This window comes from Moschus berezovskii, chromosome 5 (assembly GCF_049115385.1).
Source record: "Moschus berezovskii isolate FMDL1 chromosome 5, NW_MosBer_1.0, whole genome shotgun sequence".
In the NCBI taxonomy this organism is placed as follows: Eukaryota; Metazoa; Chordata; class Mammalia; order Artiodactyla; family Moschidae; genus Moschus; species Moschus berezovskii.
In genome coordinates, this window is record NC_142464.1 from 105,406,313 (window position 1) to 105,432,430 (window position 26,118).

At 40.1% G+C, this 26,118-nt stretch overlaps 1 protein-coding gene across 2 annotated transcripts in view; it reads right to left on the bottom strand.

Moving 5' to 3' along the window:
- PRKG2 (protein kinase cGMP-dependent 2) overlaps positions 1-21,714 on the bottom strand; it is a 114,792-nt gene extending 93,078 nt beyond the window's left edge. Inside the window, exons 1-2 of one of the 2 annotated variants that reach the window (XM_055434525.2) lie at positions 21,638-21,714; positions 20,661-21,134 (exon numbers count right to left, since the gene is read on the bottom strand). In XM_055434525.2, coding sequence (XP_055290500.2) covers positions 20,661-21,134; positions 21,638-21,714 — 551 coding nt within the window. Of the gene's footprint in view, positions 1-20,660; positions 21,135-21,637 lie in introns of those variants that run through there. The other variant, XM_088836098.1, reaches the window with a different exon arrangement.
- Positions 21,715-26,118: the final 4,404 nt, after the last annotated feature.

Here is a 26,118-nt window from a genome sequence, read left to right on the forward strand (position 1 = left end):
CTGGTGTGCTGCGGTTCATGGGTCACAAAGAGTCGGACATGACTGAGTGACTGAACTAAACTGAACTGGACATATCCCTCTAAGTAACTAATAGAATAAGAAGGCAAAAATTAGTTAGAAAACAGAAGATCTGAACACTTGACTATCAAACTTTACTTAATCTCTTGACCTAATTGACATTTTAAAAAACTGTATTCCAACAAGTTCAGAATACACATTATTTTCAATTACATGTGGAACCTTCATGAGAACTGACCATATGAGGATCATAAAACAAATCTAACAAATTTCACAAGATTGAAAGAGGCAAGCATATTCTTTGAAAACAATAGAAGTTAAAAATTTAAGCTAGAGATCAGAAACAAAATCAACAAAAAAAATCATAAAAACCTTTAAGAAAGATTAAATCATAAAGAAGTCAGATAAAATTTTGAAATAAATGATAAAAATGTGATTTTTCAAAACTTGTGGGATTCAGTTCATTCAAAACTAAGAGGAAAACTTACATTATTAAATATATTACAAAAGAAAACATTAAAAATGAACAACTTAAGTGAAAGTGATTTAAAGAGCTAGAAAAAGAAAAGCAACTGAGTTTAAAAAAGGGAAAGGAAATAACAATGAATGAAGCAGAAAATAACATAGAAGGAAAAAGTGCAATGAAGAGAATCAAAACAGCTCAAAATACTTTATTTAAAAGTCTAATAGAATTGATACATTCACGGAGAAAGGAGCAGTGGGGGGAAGGTTAAGAGGGTGGGGAGAAAGAATTGCCAGTGTTGGAAATGAGAAAAGAGACATCACCGTAAATATTAGTTCAGTTCAGTTCAGTTCAGTCGCTCAGTCGTGTCCGACTCTCCGCGACCCCATGAATCACAGCACGCCAGGCCTCCCTGTCCATCACCAACTCCCGGAGTTCACTCAAACTCATGTCCACAGAGTCCGTGATGCCATCCAGCCATCTCATTCTCCGTCGTCCCCTTCTCCTCCCGCCCCCAACCTTTCCCAGCATCAGAGTCTTTTCCAGTGAGTCAACTCGTCGCATGAGGTGGCCAAAGGATTGCAGTTTCAGCTTTAGCATCAGTCCCTCCAATGAACATCCAGGATTGATCTCCTCCAGAATGGACTGGTTGGATCTCCTTGCAGTATAAGGGACTCTCAAGAGTCTTCTCCAACACCACAGTTCAAAAGCATCGATTCTTCGGCGGTCAGCCTTCTTCACAGTCCAACTCTCACATCCATACATGACCACGGGAAAAACCATTGCCTTGACTAGACGGACCTTGGTTGGCAAAGTAATGTCTCTGCTTTTTAATATACTATCAAGGTTGGTCATAACTTTCCTTCCAAGGAGCAAGCGTCTTTTAATTTCATGGCTGCAATCAGCATCTGTAGTGATTTTGGAGCCCAAAAAAATAAAGTCTGACACTGTTTCCACTGTTTTTCCATCTATTTCCCATGAAGTGATGGGACCAGATGCCATGATCTTTGTTTTCTGAATGTTGAGCTTCAAGCCAACCTTTTCACTCTCCTCTTTCACTTTCATCAAGGACTGGAATGGGTGAATTTAACTCAGACGACCATTATATCTACTACTGTGGGCAGGAATCCCTTAGAAGAAATGGAGTAGCCATCATGGTCAACAAAAGAATCCGAAATGCAGTACTTGGATGCAATCTTAAAAATGACAGGATGATTTCTGTTCGTTTCCAAGGCAAACCATTCAATATTACAGTAATCCAGGCCTATGCCCCAACGAGTAATGCTGAAGAAGCCGAAGTTAATCGGTTCTATGAAGACCTACAAGACCTTTTAGAACTAACACCCAAAAAAGATGTCCTTTTCATTATAGGGGACTGGAATGCAAAAGTAGGAAGTCAAGAAACACCTGGAGTAACTGGCAAATTTGGCCTTGGAGCACGGAATGAAGCAGGGCAAAGGCTAATAGAGTTTTGTCAAGAGAATGCACTGGTCATAGCAAACACCCTCTTCCAACAACACAAGAGAAGACTCTACACATGGACATCACCAGATGGTCAACACCGAAATCAGATTGATTATATTCTTTGCAACCAAAGATGGAGAAGCTGTATACAGTTAGCGAAAACAAGACCAGGAGCTGACTGTGGCTCAGATCATGAACTCCTTATTGCGAAGTTCAGACTTAAATTGAAGAAAGTAGGGAAAACCACTAGACCATTCAGATATGACCGTAAATATTACAGATATAAAAATGAGGGGATAATATAAATAACTATTTTTAAAATTTAGATTAAAAGAAAATTTCCCAGAGAAATACAGTATACCAACACTGAAATTTAAAAAAAAAAGAGAGAGAAAATCTGATTAGCAATAAATAGATAAAAACTATTCCACAAAGAAAATTCTAGACCTAGGTGACATTATCTTTAAGTTTTCCAGACATTTAAGGAAAAAACATTATTAAACTTATATAATCCTATCCAGAAAATAGAAAAAAAAAAATTCCAACTGATTTTTTAATGCAAGAATGGCCTAATAACAAAAACCCATATTATAAGAAAAATTAACGGTTAATATCCCTAATAAAGATAGGTACAAAGTTCAAAAACAAATACATCTAGATCAGACTAAAAATCAACATAATTAACCACATGAAAAGGGTAAAGAAGTAAAATACATAGCAAAATCTTATTGAATGAAGAAAAAATATTTGATAAAATTAAACACCCATATATGTTTTAATTTTTTTTTTTTAAAAAGAAATCACTTAGTAAATTAGGAATAGAAGGGAATTTTCTTAATCTGATTTTTTAAAAAATCTGTAAAACAAAATAAAAGCAGAAAGTATCATATCATTTTCTGGAAATGCCTTCCTTCAGATTTTAGAAATGGGACACTTCAATTTCACCCTGAATAAAGAGTCTGAGCAAATTTAATACAAAGAGAATAAAAGAATAAAAAAGGAAAAAAGTGTATTAAAGATATAAACACAGGAAAAGAAGTAATAAAACTGCCATTCTTTCCGAAACACATGGTTATATAAATGGAAAATTCAAAAGAATGTACAGGTAAAACTATCAAATTTAATAACTGATTTCAATAATCTTGCTGGATTCAAGGTCAATGAGCAAATTCAGTTATATTTCTATATCCCAGTAGCAAAGTAAAAATGCAAATTTTTAAATGACATTATTTTTAAAAGACCAAAAATATCAACCACATAAGATTATAAATAACAAAAATGTGTAAGCCTTCTACAAAGTACAAAATAACAAGAGAAATGAAAGAATATCTAAATAAATGGAGGCGTATAAACAGATCATGAATGAGAAGACAATTTTTTAATGATATCAGGTTAATCAGGTTCAATGAAATCTCAATAAACATCCTAAAAATTTTTTATGAAAATTGACAAGCAATTTCTAAAATTCTTAGTCATAAGAAAGCCCAAGAATAGCCATCACAACACTGAAGAACAATAACAAAACTAAAAGACTTAAAGTAATGGATATCAAGAATTATTAATCAAAATAATTGAGAGACTTTGGACCTGCACAGAGAGACCTAAAAGCCATCCAAACATACAGAGATACTTGATTTATGACAACAGTTGTACTACAAAGCTACAGAGGGAAAGCAGACATCTACAGAGAATACATAAATTAAAGAGCATTCACCCTTGCTAAATATCAAGAAAAAGCAAGTCAAAGCCACAATGAGACAGCACAACATAAACATACCATAAACATACCCACCAGAACAGCTAAAATGAAGACTGACAATGCTAAATGCCAGTGATGATGGAGAGTCACAACACTCATACAATGCTGGTAGGGGTGTATATTTGTTCAAGCATTTTGGAAAACTACTCACAGTATTTGGCAATCTATATTAAATGTGAACTTAGATAAAATGTACCACCCAGCAATTCCACTCCTAAGTATTTGCATTGTTGTTTAGTTGTTAAATCGTATCTGAATCTTGGCTACCCTATGAATTGATTATAGCCCACCAGGCTCCTCTGTTCATGAGATTTCCCAGGCAAGAATAGTGGAGTGGGTTGCCATTTTCTTCTCCAGGAAATCTTCTTGACCCGGGAATCAAACCCACATCTCCTGCTTGGCAGGTGGATTCTTTACCACTTAGCCACCTGGGAAGCCCACTCCTAGGTATACACATATCATAAATCATATATAAATAAAAAGATATGTGCAAAACTGTTCATGGCAGCATTATTTAAATTTGCTAAACACCAGAATCAACCAAATGTCTATCAATAAGTAGAACTGATAAACTGGCACAGTCATGCAACAAGCACTATAGAGCAATGATAATAGCGAACCATTGCTACACACAACATCATAAATGACGCTCAGCATAGAAACTAAAGAAGGCAGACTCCATAAAGTCCATACGCTATAATTCCATTAACATAACATTAAAAAATAGGCATAGTAATCTTTGATAATACCAGTGCTACCTTTGAAGTGGGCTTCCCAGGTGGTGGTAGGGGTAAAGAATCTGCCTGCCAATGCAGGAGATATAAGAGATGCAGGTTCGATCCCTGGGCCAGGAAGATCCCCTGCAGGAGAGCATGGCAACCCACTCTAGTATTCTTGCCTGGAGAATCCCATGGCTAGAGGAGCCTGGGGGCTACAATCTATAAGGTCACAAAGAGTGGGGCATGACACATGCACATTTGAAATAGATAATGTTTAGGGATTTCAAGGGAGCAAAAGGACTTCTGAGGTACTGGTAAGGAAGATTCTATTCCCTGATCTGTTTGGAAGTTACACGAGTGTGTTCATTTTACAATTTGAGCACATCAATTAAAAATTCATTTAAAAGCTAAAATGCGTATATGGCTTTGGAGGCAAAAGATCCTAAGTTCAAATTCCAGCTCTGCCACTTCCTAGCTGTGTGACCTTGGTCAAGTCACTTAACCTTTCTGAACCTCAGATTTCTCCCCTGCAAACAGAGCTGAGTAATCATAAGCCATGTCATATAGATACTATGCACATTAACTAAGATAAGATGCCAATATATTCCTAATAAATGGCAGTGATAGTTGTAGTTGGCAATAGTAGTAGCATGCTTTTGTGTGGGGAAGGGTGGGATGGGAAACGTTCTGGAAACTGCAAAGAAGCACTGCAAAGACCTATGCTCGGTTCAAAGTTCCTCCAATAGGGCTGGATCTCGAATTTATGCCCATCAGTGGCAGTGTCCATTGGTAATCCTTTTGTAATCCTTTTATACCCCCAATTTATATAATCAACATTCTTTGAAGCAATAAATTCCTGTCCTCTCTGTTGCTTCAGGAAGTTTAATTTGTCAAGGTCCACTGACAGTTCCTGTTAAGCTAGGCTCTCAATCTTCCTTCACTGGTCCTGTTTACTACAGGCCTGTGTTCTCACTGTTTTTGTCAGGCCATAGAATGTGTCTTGCAAACTTCTTTGCACAAAGCTCAGTGCCCAGCAGGGACCAGGGGCCTCCACCTACTTTCTTATCTGTCAAGTATTTCTTGTGAGCACAAAGGCCAAGGCAAATTTACCTGTGTGGCATTTCATAGCTTAATCGTATATACAAATAGAAAGCATATGATAAGGCATATTTGTCAAGGGCCCAAGATCTAAAGCTGTAATACCAGGGCTTGATTCCTAATTCTGTCCCTTATGAGTTGTGCAACCCTGGGCAAGTCACTTAATCTCAAGTTTTCTCAGCTGTAAAATGACAATAAACACAGTCCACAGGTCATAGGATTTCTATGAAAATTAAGTTAGTTAATCAGACAGAGCACTAAGAATAAGGCCAGGCACATAAAACATATTATAGAAGCGACAGTGGTACTATTGTAGGTCTGCAAGTTACCAGCAACTTAAAAATCTTTGAGTTAAAACAGCTCTAAAAGCACTATACTTGAGATCTACTGCTATTTATTAAAGGAGACTCTTCACAATGTGAGTAAAAATTCTGACAGTCCAGACCCCTCGCCTGTTCGACCTCCCTATGCTCAGGGTACCCCAGGCTCACAGATCCCTAGATGTGACAGGCCACTTTGTCTCCCAGCCATCCACTCCTCCCCCTCCTTCATACACCCATCTCTTAGGACATCAATCACACAAGACTGCAATACATTTTAATTTCTCCAAAGAGACTGTGATCTTCAAGGATGTGACTACACTTTCCTCATCCTCTACCTAAAATCGAGAATGGCACAAGGTAGGGACTCAACAGAACTAATACTAAAGCACATTTAATTTCCAGCTTAAAAAAATCCGCGTACAGAGAGAAGAGTAGATGTGGGAAATGACAGTCACCCACAAAACAGGCACAGAAAATAAGCAAGAAAAGATTTCTCTGGTGGCTCAGATGGTAAAGAATCTGCCTACATCGCAGGAGACCTGGCTTCGATCTCCGGCTTGGGAAGATCCCCCAGAGGAGGACATGGCAACCCATTCCAGTATTCCTGACTGGAGAATCCCCGTGGACAGAGGAGCCTGGTGGGCTACAGTCCATGGGGTCACAAAGAGTCAGACACGACTGAGTGACTAACACTTTCACTTTCCAAACTTTTTGAGTAATAAACCAAGAAATAATAGCTAAAAAATGCACACGTTTATAATTTGAGAAGTTAGCGTGAAAAGATGAGGTCATTCCATGAGTAATCAGAAAATGAGCATGACTTCCTCCTGTCAACCCTCTTGCTCTATATGGCCCATGTAATTAAGTACAGTTGTAATTTAATTATGTGTACTGTTACTTCATGCTTACAACATGTCTCTCTCCCTTTCTTAAATGGGTGCAGATGATCCAGTTCCTGGGAGCATCCAAGCATAGAGTTGAACAATGAAATGTTGAAAACAACCACAGCTTCTAAGGCTGTGTTAATCTGACACACACAATGATGGGCATTATCATCACTGTGCTGCGTGGTAATTAGGTAGAAATGGTAAATAGTTCTCTTAGACGTCGGTAATGAGCATTGCTCTTAAAGTGTCAAATTGAATATTTCTGGGGTCAGCTGCAGGAAGGCCTGTTCCTCTAACAAAATGGTTCTCAATTGTCACTGCACATTAGAATCATCAAGGGACCGTCTGTAAATCCTGATACCTAGGGTCCTCACCTCAAACTGATTTAATCAGATTCGTTCGGGGTTGCACCAGGACATCAGTATTTTTTACTACTCCCCTGGTGATTACAGTGTGCATTTGCACTTAAGAATTACAGCTGCAAACAAGAAAACACAAGGGAGTTGGAAGCTGCTTTTTTCCCTCTATTTTCCCACAGTGCTGGGAACAAGCCTCCATTGAAGGCTCAACAAGCAATCAATCAGTTACTATTAAGAAATTAGCAGCTGATTAATTAATAATCAATTGATGTTCATTTTTCACAAGACTTTGCTATATCTGATTGTCCTTTACAAGATAACCAATAAATATAGGAAAGTGACAATCATTGCTCTTATCTCTTTCTTCCCAGCATCCTATATGGAATCTGAAAAGCCTGGCACTTAGGGACATGCTGTCAAATCAGCCTCAGGCATTTACTTTTTTCAACTGTGGTAAAATACACAACACAAACTGTACCATCTCAACTATTTTTAAGTGCACAGGTCAGTGGCAATAAATGCATTCCCAATATTTTGCAAGTGTCGCCACTGTCCATCTCTAGAACTTTTCTCATCTTCCCAAACTAAAACTCTGTACCCATTAAACAATAACTAAAACTCTGTACCCATTAAAAAATAACTTTAACAATAACTCCTCCCAGGCCCTGGAAACACATTCTACTTTATGTATCTAGGAATCTGACTCTCTAGATACCGAAAATAAAGTGGAATAATAATATTTACTATTTTGAGGCTGACTTATTTCACTTAGCATAATCACTTCAAGATTCATTCATATTGTAGCATGAAAAAGAAGGGTTTCTCCACTCTCTCTTAAGGCTGAATAATAACTCATCGTATGCATACACTCCATTCTGTTTATCTATTCATCCATCAATAGATGAATTGGGCATTTGGATCATGTGAATATGCTGCTATGAATACGCATGTACAAGACTCTGGGCTTTTTATATATGGCTTTACATATCCAGCATGGCCAACATTCTTTGCCAGAGAATCTCACACCAGAGATGCAAAGGAGTTGGTATGGTGCGCTGAACTCCAAGATGGCCCCACTATCTCTATCCATCTGGTGTCATGCTCTTATGTAATCTGCTCCCCTTGAGTGGAGAGGGAATCTGGGACTTGCTTCTTACCAACAGAATATGGCAACTGTGATGGTAGGGTTGGCCAATGTATATTATATGAGACTTCATTTTTTTAGCCAATAGTAATAAGAGATTCTCCAGGGGGCCCAAAGCAGTTAGTGGCCTTGTTGGGAGATGGCCTCTGTGTAGGACATATGTGACCAGGAACTGTGGGCAGACCTCACACCAGGAATTGAGAGCAGCCCTTGGCTGACAGCCAGCAAGAAAATGGGCACCTCAGTCCTACCACCACAAGGCACTGAAGTCTGTCAACAATCACTGGAGCTTAGAGAAGGACATCCTCCTTTTAGAGAAAGCTCTAAAAAGGAACACAGCTAGTGAATACCTTGACTGCAGCCTTGTGAAACTCTGAGCAGATGACCTCATAGCCTTGACTCCTGACCCACAGAAATGCTAAGATAACAAATACGCATTGCTTTAAGTTGCTAAATCTGTGATAACTTGTTATCCAACAATAGAAAATGAACACACCGGAGTTTCTCTGAGTTTCAAGTTCCAAGAAATATCGAGTAGTATCTTTCCCTGCTCACTTTTTACTTCTCTTTTTCTCACCTCACCTAGGGAGAAGAGATTAGAAGCTACCGATCTTTTCCTCCATATTTCTCAGAGCTTGATAAAAATTGGTGCCTGAAATTTACTAATTATAATGAATGTGTCATGACAAACAAATACGCCTAGAAGAATTAAAAGGAAATCGGGAGTTCCTGATCATTCACACTTTAATATGAATTACATACAAATTATCTCCTGGCTATTCCTGACCATAGATCTTGAAAAACAGAAACAAAAAACACTGTCAAGCAAGACTATGCTGAAAAATCTACAACTCAGCAATGTTTCTAAGGAAAGTTGGCATGGAGGGGAGCAGACAAATTATCTTAAAATAAGACTTTAAAAAAGAAAAAGGTACAGAAAACAAACTTATGGTTACCAGGGGGAAAGGTGGGGAAGGAGAGAGAAATTGGGAGGTTGGAACTGACATATACCTACTGTTAGATATAAAAGGATACGAATAAGGACCTGCTGTATAGCCCAGGAATTCTGCTTAATACTCTGTAATGGCTATGGTCTTCCCTGGTGGCTCAAACAGTAAAGACTCCATCTCCATGTAGGAGACCTTAGTTTGATGCCTGGGTCAGGAAGATCCCCTAGAGAAAGAAATGGTTACCCACTCCAGTATTCTTGCCTGGAAAACTCCATGGACAGAGGAGTCTGTCAGGTTACAGTCCATGGAGCTGCAGAATCAGACACAACTGAGCAACTAACACTTTCACTTTTTCAGTGATTTATATGGGAAACGAATCTAAAAAAGAGTGGATATATGTATAACTGATTCACTTTGCTGTACAGCAGAAACTAACACATTTTAAATCAACTATACACCAATAAAAATTAAAACAAGAAATCCAGCCCTGCTATATTCACCTGGAGTAACTTATTTAGAGGCAAGCAGATCCACAAACTGCTATAAATATCCTATAAATTAAAAACACAGCAGGCAAAGTATAATAAGTGCAGGTTTCAGAGTTGTTCTGATTAAGTGGCAGCTGTCTCGGCACCTAGGTGAGGGTTACCCAGCTTCAGGAACTACTGAAGACCAACATGGGCTAGTTACTTATGCTTGGAAAGCCTCATAGAATAACACTCACCCAGCAGGCTTGCCTGGCCTATATTAGGTACTAGAAAATGGTACTTATGGCCACTGATACTAGTCTAATGCTGATAGTTGAAGAAAATTAGGAGCAAGCAAAATAAACATGTAAGTGAAAGAAATGAGGGAGAGAAGACAAAAAGAACTACGAAAGAAAAGAAAAAAATTAAAGAATTCAATACTCAGTAAACATTTGTTGAACTGAATGTATTCATCTGAAGATGTAAAGGGAATTATCCAGCCAAGGATATTGGGTCAAAAATGGCTGTGGATTTTGCGTAATATAAAAATATCACAGAACATGCTACAACTCAGGAATATCAAACACCAGGCGAGGGCAAGGGGACTCTGAGTGAGCTCGGTACTTACAAAAAGCGCTTAGATTTTTGATTCTTCACAATGATTAGTCCTCGAGTCCTAAATGTTTCCGAAGGCTTAATTAAACATTTTCTCTAACACCTAGGGACTGATAGACTGGGAGATGTGAGGATAAAGCGAGAAGGAACAGAGAGAGACTATAAACCAAGCTGAAGGTAATTTGAGAGGTTGACAGAAGACTCAGTAGGGTGCAGGGGGAGAAGAGCCCATGCCCTTTGGCTTCTGGAGAGAAGGAAGAAAAGGCAGGGTAGGAAGTGACAGGGGCTGGGTGCTGAAGTTGAAAAGCACCGCCCATCCCCTCCCCCACCGCTGCCCAAACCCAAGGGGAACCATTCACTTTGCAGCCTGCACACAGTGATAGAGAACATACCTCTCCCCACCAGGCAGACTCGCACTGGCAACTTGGTTCAGCAGATGACTTTGATCAAGCTGTTGAATGCCTCTGACCTCTCATGTCACCTTCGGTCTAAGGTTAAAGTTAACACCCACCTCCAGTCTCCATGAGATAGTGAACAGAAAACCGCAGACCTCTAGCAGTTAGCCAAACACTTGGTCTTCTCACCCCATTCCTGAGTTGCCAGCTCCGACCTGGATGTCTAAATGCACGTTATTGCTATTAAACATAACCTTCTGATTTCAAGCATTCTGACCATACTTAGCAGACACAGAATCCAGATCCCTGCACCCACAGCTTCAAGGCCATCATATCACCTCACAACTGGACCTTTCTCTCTTTCCTTCCCTTGTATTTAGAGAGAGCTTCATTTTTTTTTTTTTTTTTGCTTGTCTGAAGACATAGGTTAAGACAATAGTCACAGGCATATGCAGGAATATTGTTAACTATCCAACTAATAATTAAGAGTCTGTACATACACTCTTAAAAATCCTCAATAAGCTACCTATGTAAAATGTAAATAAAGACCCTCTCAAAACAATGTCTAAGTCACTACCTTCTGGAAGAAAAAAAGATTTGTTTCCCTTCCACACTCAGCAAAAATTTCCTCCACTGCAAACTGACAACAGGCCATCACTTTCTCGAAGCACAGTTTTCAGGAAGAAATAACAATAACAGGGAGCTTTTTGCAACCATACCAAAAAAAAATTGGAAATGTATCTATTTGGTGGCTCAGAGGGTATGTAAAGCATCTGCCTGCAATGTGGGAGACCCGAGTTCAATCCCTGGGTCAGGAAGATCACCTGGAGAAGGAAATGCAACCCACTCCAGTATTCTTGCCTGGAGAATCCCATGGATGGAGGATCCTGGTAGGCTACAGTCCATGGGGTCACTAAGAGTCAGACACGACTGAACAACCTCACTTTCTTTCTTTCTAAATATATATCTAATTTTTATAAGGCCAACCAACTAAAATACAAAGAACCCTCCTCTAATTTTGATTTTGGTATATTTGAGTTGTTACAATGGACTTTTTTTTTTTTTGAGTATACTTGACTTGAATACCAGACCACCTGACCTGCCTCTTGAGAAACCTATATGCAGGTCAGGAAGCAACAGTTAGAACTGGACATGGAACAACAGACTGGTTCCAAACAGGAAAGGGAGTACGTCAAGGTTGTATATTGTCACCCTGCTTATTTAACTTATATGCAGAGTACATCATGAGAAACGCTGGGCTGGAATCAAAATTGCTGGGAGAAATATCAATAGCCTCAGATATGGAGACAACACCACCCTTATGGCAGAAAGTAAAGAAGAACTAAAGAGCCTTTTGATGAAAGTGAAAGAGGAGAGTAAAAAAGTTGGCTTAAAGTTCAACATTCAGAAAACTAAGATCATGGCATGTGGTCCCATCACTTCATGGGAAATAGATGGGGAAACAGAGGAAACAGTGGCTGACTTTATTTTTTGGGGCTCCAAAATCACTGCAGATGGTGATTGCACCCAGGAAATTAAAAGACACTTACTCCTTGGAAGGAAAGTTATGACCTACCTAGACAGCATATTAAAAAGCAGAGACATTACTTTGCCAACAAAGGTCCATCTAGTCAAGGCTATGGTCTTTCCAGTGGTCATGTATGGATGTGAGAGTTGGACTATAAAGAAAGCTGAGTGCCAAAGAATTAATGCTTTTGAACTGTGGTGTTTGAGAAGACTCTTGGGAGTCCCTTGGACTGCAAGGAGATCCAACCAGTCCATCCTAAAGGAGATCAGTCCTGGATGTTCATTGGAAGGACTGATATTGAAGCTGAAACTCCAATACTTCAGCCACCTGATACGAAGAGCTGACTCATTTGAAAAGACCCTGATGCTGGGAAAGATTGAGGGCAGGAGGAGAAGGGGATGGCAAAGGATGAGATGGTTGGATGGCATCACTGACTCAATGGACATGAGTTTGGGTAAACTCCAGGAGTTGGTGATGGACAGGGAGGCCTGGCGTGCTGCAGTTCATGGGGTCGCAAAGAATTGGACACAACTGAGTGACTGAACTGAACTGAACTGATACAGCAAAAGGGATTCAGCATGTGTGTGTGTATATATATAGATGCTGCTGCTGCTGCTGCTAAGTCACTTCAGTCGTGTCTGACTCTGTGTGACCCCATAGACGGAAGCCCACCAGGCTGCCCCGTCCCTGGGATTCTCCAGGCAAGAACACTGGAGTGGGTTGCCATTTCCTTCTCCATATATATAGATAGATAGATATATAATATATAAATATGTATATAAAATGTTCTTTTCAGATTATTTTCCAGTTGAGGTTATTATGAGATATTGAATATAGTTCTGTGATGTATAGTCTTTGCTCTGAACAGACTTTTTTTTTTAAATATTTATTTATTTGGCTACATCAGGTCTTAGCTGCAGCATGTGGGTCCTAGTTTCCTGACCAGGGATCAAACCTGGGCCCCGTGCATTGGGAGCACAGAGTCTTAGCCACTAGATCAGCAAGGAAGTCCCGCGAATAGATAGCACATTTCTTGGTTTTGAATCCCACTTCCAATAGTAAAGCTGTGTAACCTCAGGCAATTATTTAATTTTGTATGCCCTAGTTTCCTCATATGTAAAATGGTATATAATAATATCTATTATGACTGTGATAATACTAATATACATCTCATATGTTTACTATGAGGATTAAATAATTCCATATTTGTGAAGCACTCAGAGTGGTGTCTGGCATATCATTCAGTTCAGTTCAGTTCAGTTCAGTCGCTCAGTGGTGTCCTACTCTCCGCGACCCCATGAATCACAGCACGCCAGGCCTCCCTGTCCATCACCAACTCCCGGAGTTCACTCAAACTCATGTCCACAGAGTAGGTGATGCCATCCAGCCATCTCATTCTCAGTCGTCCCCTTCTCCTCCCACCCCCAGTGATGTATAAATGTTGTTATTACTATAATCATGATCATCCCATGGAAATACTTTTGCTCAGTAGAAGAGCTGCATTTTTATAAGGCAGATTGAAATGTTCAGCACTGCTTTAGAAACGAAGAACAAATGATAACAAACTCTTGATACTCTTCCTTGCTGTTTTTCTAAGTCTTGTTTAAAAGGATGACTCACGAGCATGTTCCACTTTTACCTATTCTGCTCCTGGGGTGAGAGTGACAAATGAGACTAATTGTCCTTCCGAACACTAGAGTCAACATCTGAAGTCGAACAACAAGTCTTTGTTTTATCTTTCCTTTTCAAAGAAGAACAATAGTTTCAAATGATAGTTTAAGCGTTCTTAGTGAAAGGCAGTCATACCAGCAACTTGCCAGATGTCTCTGATTAATCTGCCTGTGTTCCACCAGACATTCTGCATGAGCTTGTAATTTTGTTCTGCTGGTGCTAAAGTTTGCTAAACAACGTCTACATAGACAGAAAATTTAATTTCAGTAGAAGGTCTGACCTCTGGAGACACCGTTGTCTTGGTGTTCGAGGCAGGTCAAACACAGACAGAAATGTGATCTGAGCTCTTTCTTGCCCACCTTTGCCCTTGATATTCAGTTCTCAGCCTTGAGAAGCACTGTGCTCATTTTGGAACCCATCCGTGCCCCTCCAGATATATCACAGTCTGTATCACCAGATCAAAACCATTCTGTGTCCTTTTCACAAAGGTCTGAGCTCTGAGGATCCAGCACTTGGTGAATATTAATGAAATGGATAAGCTCCCCTCAACTCTGCTTGGAAGAAACCAGGAAGCACCATTGTTCTTCCTACCAGTGAATGGGGCATATCAAAATAGAGCAGACTGGTGCCCAAACTAACCTGACTGGAGGCCTTTAATCTTTGTGGGCTGCTTTAAAAACACTTGTGTAAGCAGATAGGGTCATGGACCCCCAGGAGAAGAGAACCAGCTATCACTTTGTTGACATAAGAGAAGCCATTTTAAGCCTTAAACCATTTCGTGATCTAAGCCTGGTCCCAATCCTTGCTCTCCATCAGGCCAGAATATAACTTAACCATATCAGAGACAATAAATCAGTTGTAAAGATTCCCAGGTTCTATTTCAAAAATAAAGATCAGACTGAAACACATTCTTGAACTATTTTGCAGGATCCAAAACTCCCTTGAGTCTCAACCACCAGACTAACTGGAACCTAAGGAATGATGATGTTGACCTTTGCTGACCTTTGTTGATTTTAATCAGCTAGAGCCAGGACTCTCTCAGTCTTTGCTCCAACTCTATGCTGAATTTGCCTCTGCTCCAGGCCCTCCATGAACAGGCACACACTGCTCAAGTCTGTTCATAAATACGCATGCACCCTTAGCTTAAACCTTGCCCAGTTTTGCTGTTAAGGACCTACTGCTTTGAGAAATATCTCCGGTGTTCTCTTTACTGCTGCAAGTAATAAATCCTTCCCTCTCCCACTCTTTGGCTTGGTAGTGTCTTTGAGCTTGACATCCACCAAGAGGCAAATCCAGTTTTCAAGTAACACCGGACTTTTGGGGAGAAAAAACTGATTTCAAAGTCAAAAATCTTGGGTTCTAATCTCAGCTCTGTCACTTATCATGGCCTATTCTGCAACTTTCCTGCACCTGTTTCCTGACTTCTCCAGTAGGGGAGAAGCATGAAACAACCTCTAAGGTTCTTCCAGCTCTAAATCTAATAGTTATCGTAATAAATTTAAGTCAGAGATCAGAGTATTTGATATACTGTAATGCTCTGACTCATCATGATTTATGATAGTTCAGTAAGGCTGAGGACCTATAAAACGGGCTACGTGCCCACACGGCTGTATGCTTCTGATGATCTCAGATGGTCAGTGGACACACAGCCACATCCCTATGAAAGATCGTGATCAATTACAGATTTATGCAGTTGAAAATGACATGGTATTCACCCCAATTCAACTGGCTCATTCTCATTTTCTATGACTCTGTCATGATACTGAACACAAGTCTTATCTTGTCTATAAAGTTCTCCCAAACATCACTAGGTCATTATTCCAGTCTCAGGAGATAGCGGTTACAGTTGAAACCACATCACCCAGAACTGCAGTATCCAATACAGTGGTCATCAGACCCATGTGGCTATCAAATTTTAAAATAAGTTGAAGTTAAAAATTCAATTCCTTAGAGCACTGGCCACATGTCTAGGGCTCAACAGCTACATACATAGTATTGGCTACTGTATCAGGCAACACAGGTTATAGAACGTTTCCATCATTGCAGAAAATTCTCTGGGACAGCACTGGGTTATTTTAGAACCTGATCTTAAAAAGTAGCCCTTTGAATTTTGCAAAAGACAAATTTCAAGAGTTCTCCAAAGCCACTAGAGCATACCAGTTCCTCCAAATAAAGCAGGGAGGTGTAAACTATACCATGTAAGCTACCCCTTCAGGTCCTACAAGTACACAGAGATGGCATGAGTGGGCTGCCTGGCAATTGCTTAGGTTCACTTGCCATTTACAGTACATTTGAGCCCAGGGGCCTCAGCAAACTCACAGACTGCAGTGACATGGGTTTGAGAGTCTCTCATGAATCCCTGAATCTGAACCTTCAAGCTCCTCACGTGTCATTTCCCTCAGATGTTGTTCCCTGGTTTCTCTCAGTGCTACCTATCTCCCTCACGCTGTTGATTGCAGGAGAGCTCGGAGTCTCCCCTCCCTTTCTTGCTCACTGTTAAGTACTCATCAGAGACCGCCTTTTTGACAAAAAGACAAAATAGACACCCAATGGCTTTCAGATTGAGGGTGTAGAGGGGGACCTGATCCAAAATGTAGTTGGCACATATTAGCAGAAACAAGTTTAGCCATGAACTCAGCCAGAAAACTTTATAAAGTTCAACAAATAAACCATGAGAACCTAAAAATACTGGGTTGGCCAAAAAGTTAGTTTGGGTTTTTCTAAACTGGAAAAGACTCTGATGCTGGGAAGGACTGGGGGTGGGAGGAGAAGGGAACAACAGAGAATGAGATGGCTGGATGGCATCACCAACTCTATGGAGATGAGTTTGAGTGAACCAGGAGTTGGTGATGGGAGGGAGGCCTGGCGTGCTGTGATTCATGGTGTCGCAAAGAGTCAGACACGACTGAGCGGCTGAAGTGAACTGAACTGAACCACCTTACAGAAAAACTCTAATGAACTTTTTGGCCAACCCAATAAATGAAGGCACCATTTTGACTGATGTCTGAAAATTCTCTAATGTCTAATAGGAGTTGCTTGGAAAAGTAGCCAAACCAATGGATACTATCCATAATTATTGTATCAGTGAATGGCAATCTCATCTGTTCTAACTTCTAGAAAGTTATTTCTTACAAAATTTATGAATTAAAATATTCAAACTTTACTTAAAACCTTTCTCTCAAGCTGGAACTACTGGAAAATGGGAAGTGAATTGTAATACTGAGAACTTTCAAAAAACTGGAACACTTTAAAACTCTGAATTGGTGATGTTAGCCATTTGTGTTTAGCCCATTATTCCAGACTTAAGGGGAAACACTTTATGGAAGGGAAAATTGAGGCATAAATGTCTGCGAGGGGAAATAAAACAAAAACCAGTCCATGAAAAAGAGTAGCTCCCATATTCTAATTAATTTTTCAATTCAGAACCAAAAGGCTCTATGAAAGCATAAAGGGATTGTGAAGACATGAAGGATTTACTCTGGTCTCTTTAGGACTTAATCATTTCAGAATCAATTATCCTGCTTCTTCACCGTGTCCCTAATGCAAACTTGTACTCCTTGGGCTTGCCTTTAAGATGTTTGAGGGGAATCATTGCTCATGCTTACTCAAGGGCTACAAGGTCTTTCCTCTTCTGTGTCCCACTCACTACAGAGGTGGTTTGACCCAACAGTGAACTATGCCTAGCTGCTGATTTCCTTTATCTTGTTATAATAGAGCTTATAAAAATCAAGCAGAATGCATTTATCTTGAATGGTTTTGTTACCTAACACCAGAAATATTTCTGGTGTATATACTCAAATGGATATAAATACTGATATAAATACACAAATGGACATAAATCTTTGGAACAAAGTAATCGAAAATAATCTTCCTTCATGAGGTGAAATCTGGTGGGATATGTAGGAAGATGGGCAAAGAAGATGAATTGCTATTACATTCTCTCACACTTCTAGATATACAAGCCCATCGCTATCTGAAAGAATTTTTGTGGGTAAATAATATATTGTGCTTATGTATAGTATACATGTATGATATATTGTGCTTATGTAAGGTATATATTATACATGTATGTATACCTTACATAAGCACAATATATCATTTACCAACAAAAATTATTACCTGCAAAAATTATGTATTCTATACATAAGCACAACATATTAATTACCCACAGAAATTTTTCCAGATAGCAATGGGCTTGTATATACAGTAAAGTTTGCCGGGAGAAATATCAACAACCTCAGATATGCAGATGATACCACCCTAATGACAGAAAGCGAGGAGGAACTAAAGAGACTCTTGAAAGAGGATAGTGAAAAGCTGGCTTAAAACTCAACGTTCAAAAAACTAAGATCATGGAATCCAGTCCCAACACTCCATGGCAAATAGAATGGGAAATGTGGAAGCAGGGACAGATTTTATTTTCTTGGGCTCCAAAATCAATGCAGACTATGTCTGTAGCCATGAAATTAAAAGATGCTTGCTCCTTAAAAGGAAAGCTATGAGAAACCTAGACAGCATATTAAAAAGTAGAGACATCACTTTGCCGACAAAGGTTCACATAGTCAAAGCTATGGTTTTTCCAGTAGTCAGGTGCAGATGTGAGAGTTGGACCCTAAAGGTTGAGTGCTGAAGAACTGATGCTTTCAAATTGTAGTGCTGGAGAAGACTCTCGGCAGTCTCCTGGACAGCAAGGAGATCAAACCAATCAATCCTAAAGGAAATCAACTCTGAATATTCACTAGAAGGACTGATGCTGAAGCTGAAGCCCCAATACTTTATCCACCTGATGCAAAGAGCCAATTAATTAGAAAAGACCCTGATACTGGGAAAGACTGAGGGCTGGAGAAGTGGACGACAGAGGATGCAGATGGTTAGATAGCATCACTGACTCAATGGACATGAGTTTAAGCCAATTCTAGGAGACTGTGAAGGACAGGAAGCCTGGTGTGCTGCAGTCCATAGGGTCACAAAGAGTTGGACACAACTTAGTGATTCAACAACAACAAACACTATACAGTAATATAATGTATGTGTGCAGGTGTGCATGCTCAATCTCAGTCGGACTCTTTGCAACCCCATGGACTGCAGCCCACCAGGCTCCTCTGAACACGGGATTTCTGAGGCAAGAATACTGGAGTAGGTTTCCATTTCCTCCTCCAGGGAATCTTCCCAGCCCAGGGATTGAACTCGAGTCTCTTGTGTCTCCTACATTGGCAGGCAGATTCTTTACCACAAAGCCACATGGGAAGCCCCAATATAATGCATAATATATGATAATTATTATGTACATATACACCTTATACATCAAAAGAGAATACTATGATGTTCAATTGAAAAACAACTATAAGTTTGTAAGCAGCATTTATAATTTCTGAATTCATATCATTAAAAATAAGTAATTACTATGTTTGCCATGGGAATAGATAAGACTTTTCTAAACCAACTAATAAATAAACTCTCGGCTTCAAAAAAAACTCTTCTAAACTCCAATATTAAACAGATTCTTTCAGCCACACAGAATCATGATTAATACTCCAGAATGACTTGTTTCCTTAACAAATATTTATTTATCATTCACTATGTGCCAAGCACTGTCAACAAACTGATGAATTAAACCTCCCTTTATAATCCTGTTGTCAAAATTAATCACTTACTTGTTTAAGTCAGATGTTTTATCTTCATTTACATTACTTACATGTTAATAAATTAAAAGTTGTTCTCATTTCACAAATCTTGCATTTTGAAAGAGGGATCCAGGCTCAGACAAGACAATCAAGGCAAAATATCTAATTTCAACTAAGAAATTTTACACACTCAAAAACAGTGCAGAAAGGAGACCCTAATTCATGATGTTTCTAATCAATCTTTCCTGATTAGGAAATTCAATCTTTAGCCAGAAAAAGATACACACACACATACATACACACATGCACACGTGAGAAGCTTGTGGTAAATAATTACATTTCTTTTAAAGAGCCTTAATTTAAAATTACTCCTAGTTTGTAACTGCTGCCCATGCCTGAAATGCTCCACCTGGTCTATGGTCCTTTTTCTCCTTTGGGTCTCAGTTCAAGGTCACCGCCTCTGCCTGGCCTCTGTGACAATCCTAATTCTGTTGCCTCCCTGCCCTTCTCACCCCAAACCCCAGATACCACCCACTATGCTGTCTGTTTCATCATATAATTTGTCTGAATTAACAATTACACAGTGTTAACTTGTTTCTATGTATACCATCCCCTCAAGAGAGAGGCTCTGTGTCTATTTATTCACTAATGTATACTTAGCATCTAACACAGAGGCTGGCAGAGGGCAGTGCTCAAGTGAAACTGTGGGATGAATGAATGAATTCATCCCCCTTAGAAGTACCAGCTTATCCCTTTTTCACGATACTTACAGACTAAAGTGCTAAGAAGTGACTTTTGCTATACATATTCTTAATACTGCATGATTTGTGTACACCGTTAAGTTCACTTCTATAGGAAGAGAGAAGGGTAGTCCTCCTAAAACTACCTTTACACTCCCCTAGGGTTTTCAAGATCACAGAAATGACTTTTGTAAGCTCAGCTCCTTGGTTATACAAATCACGAATCAAAGTCGAGGTACAGCACAAGTTCTGCTTTCAAGAGAAGTCCTGATTCAAGGGGAACTCTGTTGCAAAGCAAACCACTTCCCTCAGCCCCTCTATCCGAAATCTGAAAAGGTTCATACACTCTTGTTCACTGAGGAGACTCAGTAAATAGCACTCTAACGTTTCATTATATGAACGCCATCGGAGCCAAAAAGCAGGGGGAACGTCTTACCTGGAGTCCTTTCTGACTCTTGCTTTCTCAAAGGAAAATTCGGGGGGTTTGTTGAGGTCATAGGTTCGGGTGGTCGGCTCGGCTGACACTCCAGCCTTCGCTCCCCTCCTGCTGTGGGGGGAGACCAATCCCGAGGTCTTCCGCTGAACCTCAAGAGGCACTTTGTCCGGGGACGCCCGGGGCAGGCTTCCTCCCTGAAGGTGCACCACATCCTGAAGCTTGTTCAGCTGGATGCACTTGTTCTGGAGCTCCTCCGTGAGCTCCGCGATGGCCACAGTCTGTTTGGACAGCTGCTCCCGCAGCTCCTTCAGGTGGTACTCCCGCTCCTGGATCTCAGCATCCTTCCTTCTCAGCTCTCTTTCCAGCTCTGTCACCCTGCTCCGGAGGGCGCTGGCGGTGAGGTTCCCGGGGTGCCCATCTGGATTCTTGGAGTGTTTGGGTTTCACCGAACCATTTCCCATTTTGCTCAAGGACCTGAGAGAGGGCACAGAATCGGAGGTTACCCAGTGGAGTTTCCGGCTTCCCAGGTGGCGCTAGTGGTAAAGAACACGCCTGCCAATGCAGGAAATGTAAGAGATGACGGTTCGATCCCTGGGTCGGGAAGATCTCCCGGAGGACAGCATGACAACCCACTCCAGAATTCTTGCCTGGAGACAGAGGAGCCTGGCAGGCTATGGTCCATAGGGTCACAAAGAGTCAGATATGACTGAAGCAACTTAGCACACACACATGCCCTGGAGTTTCACTTTCCAGCGGCCCCCACTGCTCCTCTCCTTCTACTCTGTTTCATAAATGGAAACACAGGACTCACGGCTGTCCAGTAAGCAATAAATTCCCCATCCTTCCAGAAGGAAAGCCATGGATTGATTTCACTGGTTCCTCCCTGAGGAGGGGCTGGCGCTTGGGTTCCTTCTCTCCCATCCCATTGCTGGCAAAAGCATCACACCTGAGCTTTCTGCACAAACAGCCTGCGTTACCTGCTGTTCTCTTTGGTTGCTCTCTCTGGACAGCTGTCAAAAGCATCACAACAGAAGCGCCATTCGGATGTCAGCATGGCCAAGACAGAATGCCAAGGAGAAACTGCTGCAGCAGAGGCTTATTAATGTCACAATGCTCACAGCTCCCTGAGCAGCTCCACTGAGAAAGCTTCCCCTGATTTAGACAACAACACATCTGCATTCCTCGGGGTGGGAGGAGGCAGAGCTGGGGTTGCCTCATTAGCACTTTTTCTCCAGCCATAGGTGCCTATTAAGTTTGGCTTTTCTTTTTTTTATACGTATTTTTTTAATTTATTTTAATTGGAGACTTTACAATATTGTCGTGGTTTTTGCCATACATTCACATGAGTCAGCCATGTGTTCCCCATCCTGACCCTCCCTCCCACTTCCCTCTCCATCCAATCCCTCAGGGTCATCCCAGTGCATCAGCCCTGAGCACCCTGTCTCATGCATCAAACCTAAGTTTGGCTTTTCTGACAGTGCTCGCCATTACAAACATGTGGATGGCAGTTTGTGCATGAGTGCCTACATGCTAAGCCGCTTCAGTCGGGTCCGACTCTACAACCCCATGGACTATAGTCCTCTCTCCATAGGATTCTCCGGCAAGAATATTGGAGTTGGTTGCAATGCCCTCCTCCAGGGGATCTTCCTTACCCAGGGATCGAACCTTTGTCTCTTACATCTCCTGGATTAGCAGCTGGGCTCTTTACCAGTAAGGCCACCCGGGAAGATGCTGGATGGCAGTTACCGGAAGGTGAAAACCAAGATTGTCCCAAAACATGACAACCTATGGTCCGATGCTCGATTATTTTCCTGAAAAGAATATCCTCAGTGTACGCCCCAAAGCAGTTAGTTACTCCTCCAGTAAGTCTCAGGAGGTAAAATGCAGATTGGGGAATGTAAGGCATGATTTTAGTTGATTCAAAAATGTTTCTTTTTGGTTCAATACTTATGTATTTGTTTTAACATCCATTACAAATTATAAATAATTAGCACCAGAAAAATTTGAGGTTTAGTTAGGTATTTAGCTTTTCTGAGTCAATTCAATGAAAACAGAAAAAAAATCATCTGTGGTTAATAAACACATATGAGCAAAATCAAAAAAGAGAACTCAAAAGGCTAAAGACTGGAAAATACTGCTTTGATTAAGTATCATAAGGTTTAAGTCTTTTTAGGCTAGCTATTGAAATTCCGTACTTTTGTGTGAGTGATTTTTGACAGCAGTCACCCAAGAAATTGTAAACTAAGTTTGAATGATGCTCATTATCTAATATATGAAGAGAACAATGGAACTTTGAAGTTATAAATCCCACATATTCTTTCCTCACTCTCTTTCTCTCCAAGTTTCAAGCTCAGAGAGAAATGAAGTGCTTGGACAGATTTCACTGGCTCTACCAGAATCACTGTGACCTCTAAAACAAAGAAAACAAAGACACAAACAGCCTCTAAGTTTCAAACAGATGCATCCCAGTAGCTAATGCAGGTCACCTAAGATAGATGGTAGAAACGAAAATAAATATACTTATAAAAGCAATCTTGCAATACCCAGACATTCTTCATAGAACTCAGGCTCAAAGTAGGCATTAATAAACATCAGCCTCCAGAGAACTGCCTTAATATGTTGCAGAGATGTGGCAGGTTTAACCTTTAAGCTTCTGTTGACTTGGTAGCATTTACTGTTCTTATATATTCAGTTCAGTTCAGTTCAGTTCAGTCGCTCAAAAAGGTTAAGGAGACTAGAATTCAAAAGATGTGGCCCTGGACACCAAGGTAACCTGAATAAGCAATTAAGAAGACGTTAGATTGGGACTTGAGAATAAACTTGAATGAGATTCTGAATGACAAGCATAAGAAGGGTACCCCCAAAGGGACCTTAAATTAATGTGTGCACAAGTTTTTAACATGCATCAGTGAAATATTTTCTAGACGTGCTTTTCTGATTCATGGGCAAGCATTTCTAATCCAAGGCAGGATAAAGGAAGAAGAATGGGTGGGGGGAAAGAAATTGTCTTATAAAGAACAAAAAGTAAGCACAAAAACTTTTAAATCTAATATTAAACTAAACTAACAACTCATTCTTTATTTATAGGAACAATTGCTTCCTAAGACCTAACTAAGTGTCACGTACTACACCAGGGGCACAGTTCCAAGAATTTAAAATCAAATTTGACACAGAGAAGAGTTCTAGCATTCTAAATATGAAAAGGCTTAGGATCATTTTTGGTCTAGGTATGGTAGTCAAAACATTCTGTACCAATTCAATAATTTTGCAAACTCGAACCACAATTAGGTATAGGTGGTTAAATCCTCCCAAAACACCAGCTATTCTCTGGTTTTTGTTTGCTTGTTTTTAAACTTTTTATTTTGCATTGGGGTGTAGTGGATTAACAAACAATGCTGTAATAGTTTCAGGTGAACAGCAAAGGGACTCAGCCATACATATATTAATACATGTATCCATCCTCCCCAAACTCCCCTCTCATCCAGACTGCCACATAACACTGAGCAGAGTTCCATATGCTATACAGTAGGTCCTTGTTGGTTATCCATTTTAAACATCCAGCTATTCTATGATTTTAAAAGCATCAGTTTGCAAACTGAATAAATCTTTGGAACGGTTTAGAATTCCAAAGAGGGATGAAATGAAGTGAAATAACTAACCCATCTTCCAGGTCACTAATTTAAGATATTTAAGGAAGCTACCAAAGGACTCAATAAATACTAAGTCTGATTTCTTAGTTCACCTATTTCAATTTTGGTGTCTCTCAATCCAAAGCTTCGAGTGTCTGGCTTCATAAAATCTAATTAGACTCACTTTGTTTCCTGTCTGTATCAGTCATTAAGAGAGAAAAGCCATTTCTCAAATATGTATTACTAGTCACAATTGAAATACACGATGTTATTCTATCTTTCTAGCAACTATAGGTTCTTAGATCATTCTTATAATCAGAGAATAGCGTTTAAAGTAAGAAGAAATGACCTTGGAGATAAAGATCAGGAGTTTTTTCCTTCCGGCTTTATTGAAATACAATTGACATACAGCGCTATATAAATGTAAGGTTTACAGCATAATCATTTGACTTATGCATATCACAAAATGATTAGCACAAGAATTTTAATGAACATCCATCATCTCACACAGATACAAAATTAAAGAAACAGAAAACTTTTCCTTGTGATGAGAATTCTTGGGATTTCTTCTCTTAATGGCTTTTCATATATAACATATATAACACAGCAGTGTTAATTATATTTATCATATTGTGTATGACACCCCTAATACTTAATTATCTTACAACTGGATGCCTGTACTTTTTGATTGCCTGCATCCTACCCGCTCCCCACCTCTGGTAACCACAAATCTGATCTCTTTTTCTATGAGTTTGTTTGTTTGTTTTCAAAGTATAAGAAATAAGCCTGGAGACAAAGATCAGGATTTAACATAAGCAATGGAATCAAGCCAGCCAGGGTAAGAAAACAACCTGCCTTTTCCCAGCTGTGTAACCTTCTATAAATTACGTCAATTTCTCGATTTTCTAATCTAGAAAGTGGATATATTCATTATAGATTTATTATGAAGATTATGCTTGTAAGGTATCCTGTGCATTACCTGGCATGTGGTGGTTCAGTCGCTAAGTCATGTCAGATTCTTAAAACCCCATGAACTGTAGCCCACCTGGCTCCTCTGTCCATGGAATTTCCCAGGCAAGAATACTGGAGTGGGTTGCCATTTCCTTCTCCAGGGGATCTTCCTCACCCAGGAATCAAACCCAGATCTCCAGTACTGCAGGCTGATTCTTTACCAACTGAGCTATGAGGGAACCCCTAACTGGTGTGTAATAGGCACCAAGTAGCTTTCATAGGTGGAGAAGGAAATGGCAACCCACTCCAGTGTTCTTGCCTGGAGAATCCCAGGGACGGGGGAGCCTGGTGGGCTTCTGTCTATGGGGTCACACAGAGTCGGACACGACTGAAGTGACTCAGCAGCAGCAGCAGCAGCTTTCATAGGATGTGACTAGCAAGGCACTTGGTGACTTGGTGTGAGGAAATGTCCAGAGGGCATCATTACTGCATGGGAAAGAACTCTAGCAGACTGGATGTCTTCCAGACAAGAGGGTTTTAAAGATGAAAATTATTGGGGTGAAAGATAGGGGTGTGCTTACTCTGTCTGGATTAAGGGAAAAAGTCATTCTGGAACAAACATCCTGGGATACCCTCCCAGTGAAGAGAAGCCCCACGAAAAGATGGAGAATTGAAAGCTTCATGAATGTCCCAGTCCAGGTTCTAGGACTGCAAAGACGCCTCCGCTGCAGTTCCTTCATGTAGCCTCTATCTATTTACACAGGTTGCACTGAAAACCTTAAACCAAAAGGGCCCACCTAAATATCTTTGAAGGCAACAACAGCAACAATGATAACAAAAAAACGTAGTTCACTTTGAAGAAGATAGTCTTCTGCAGC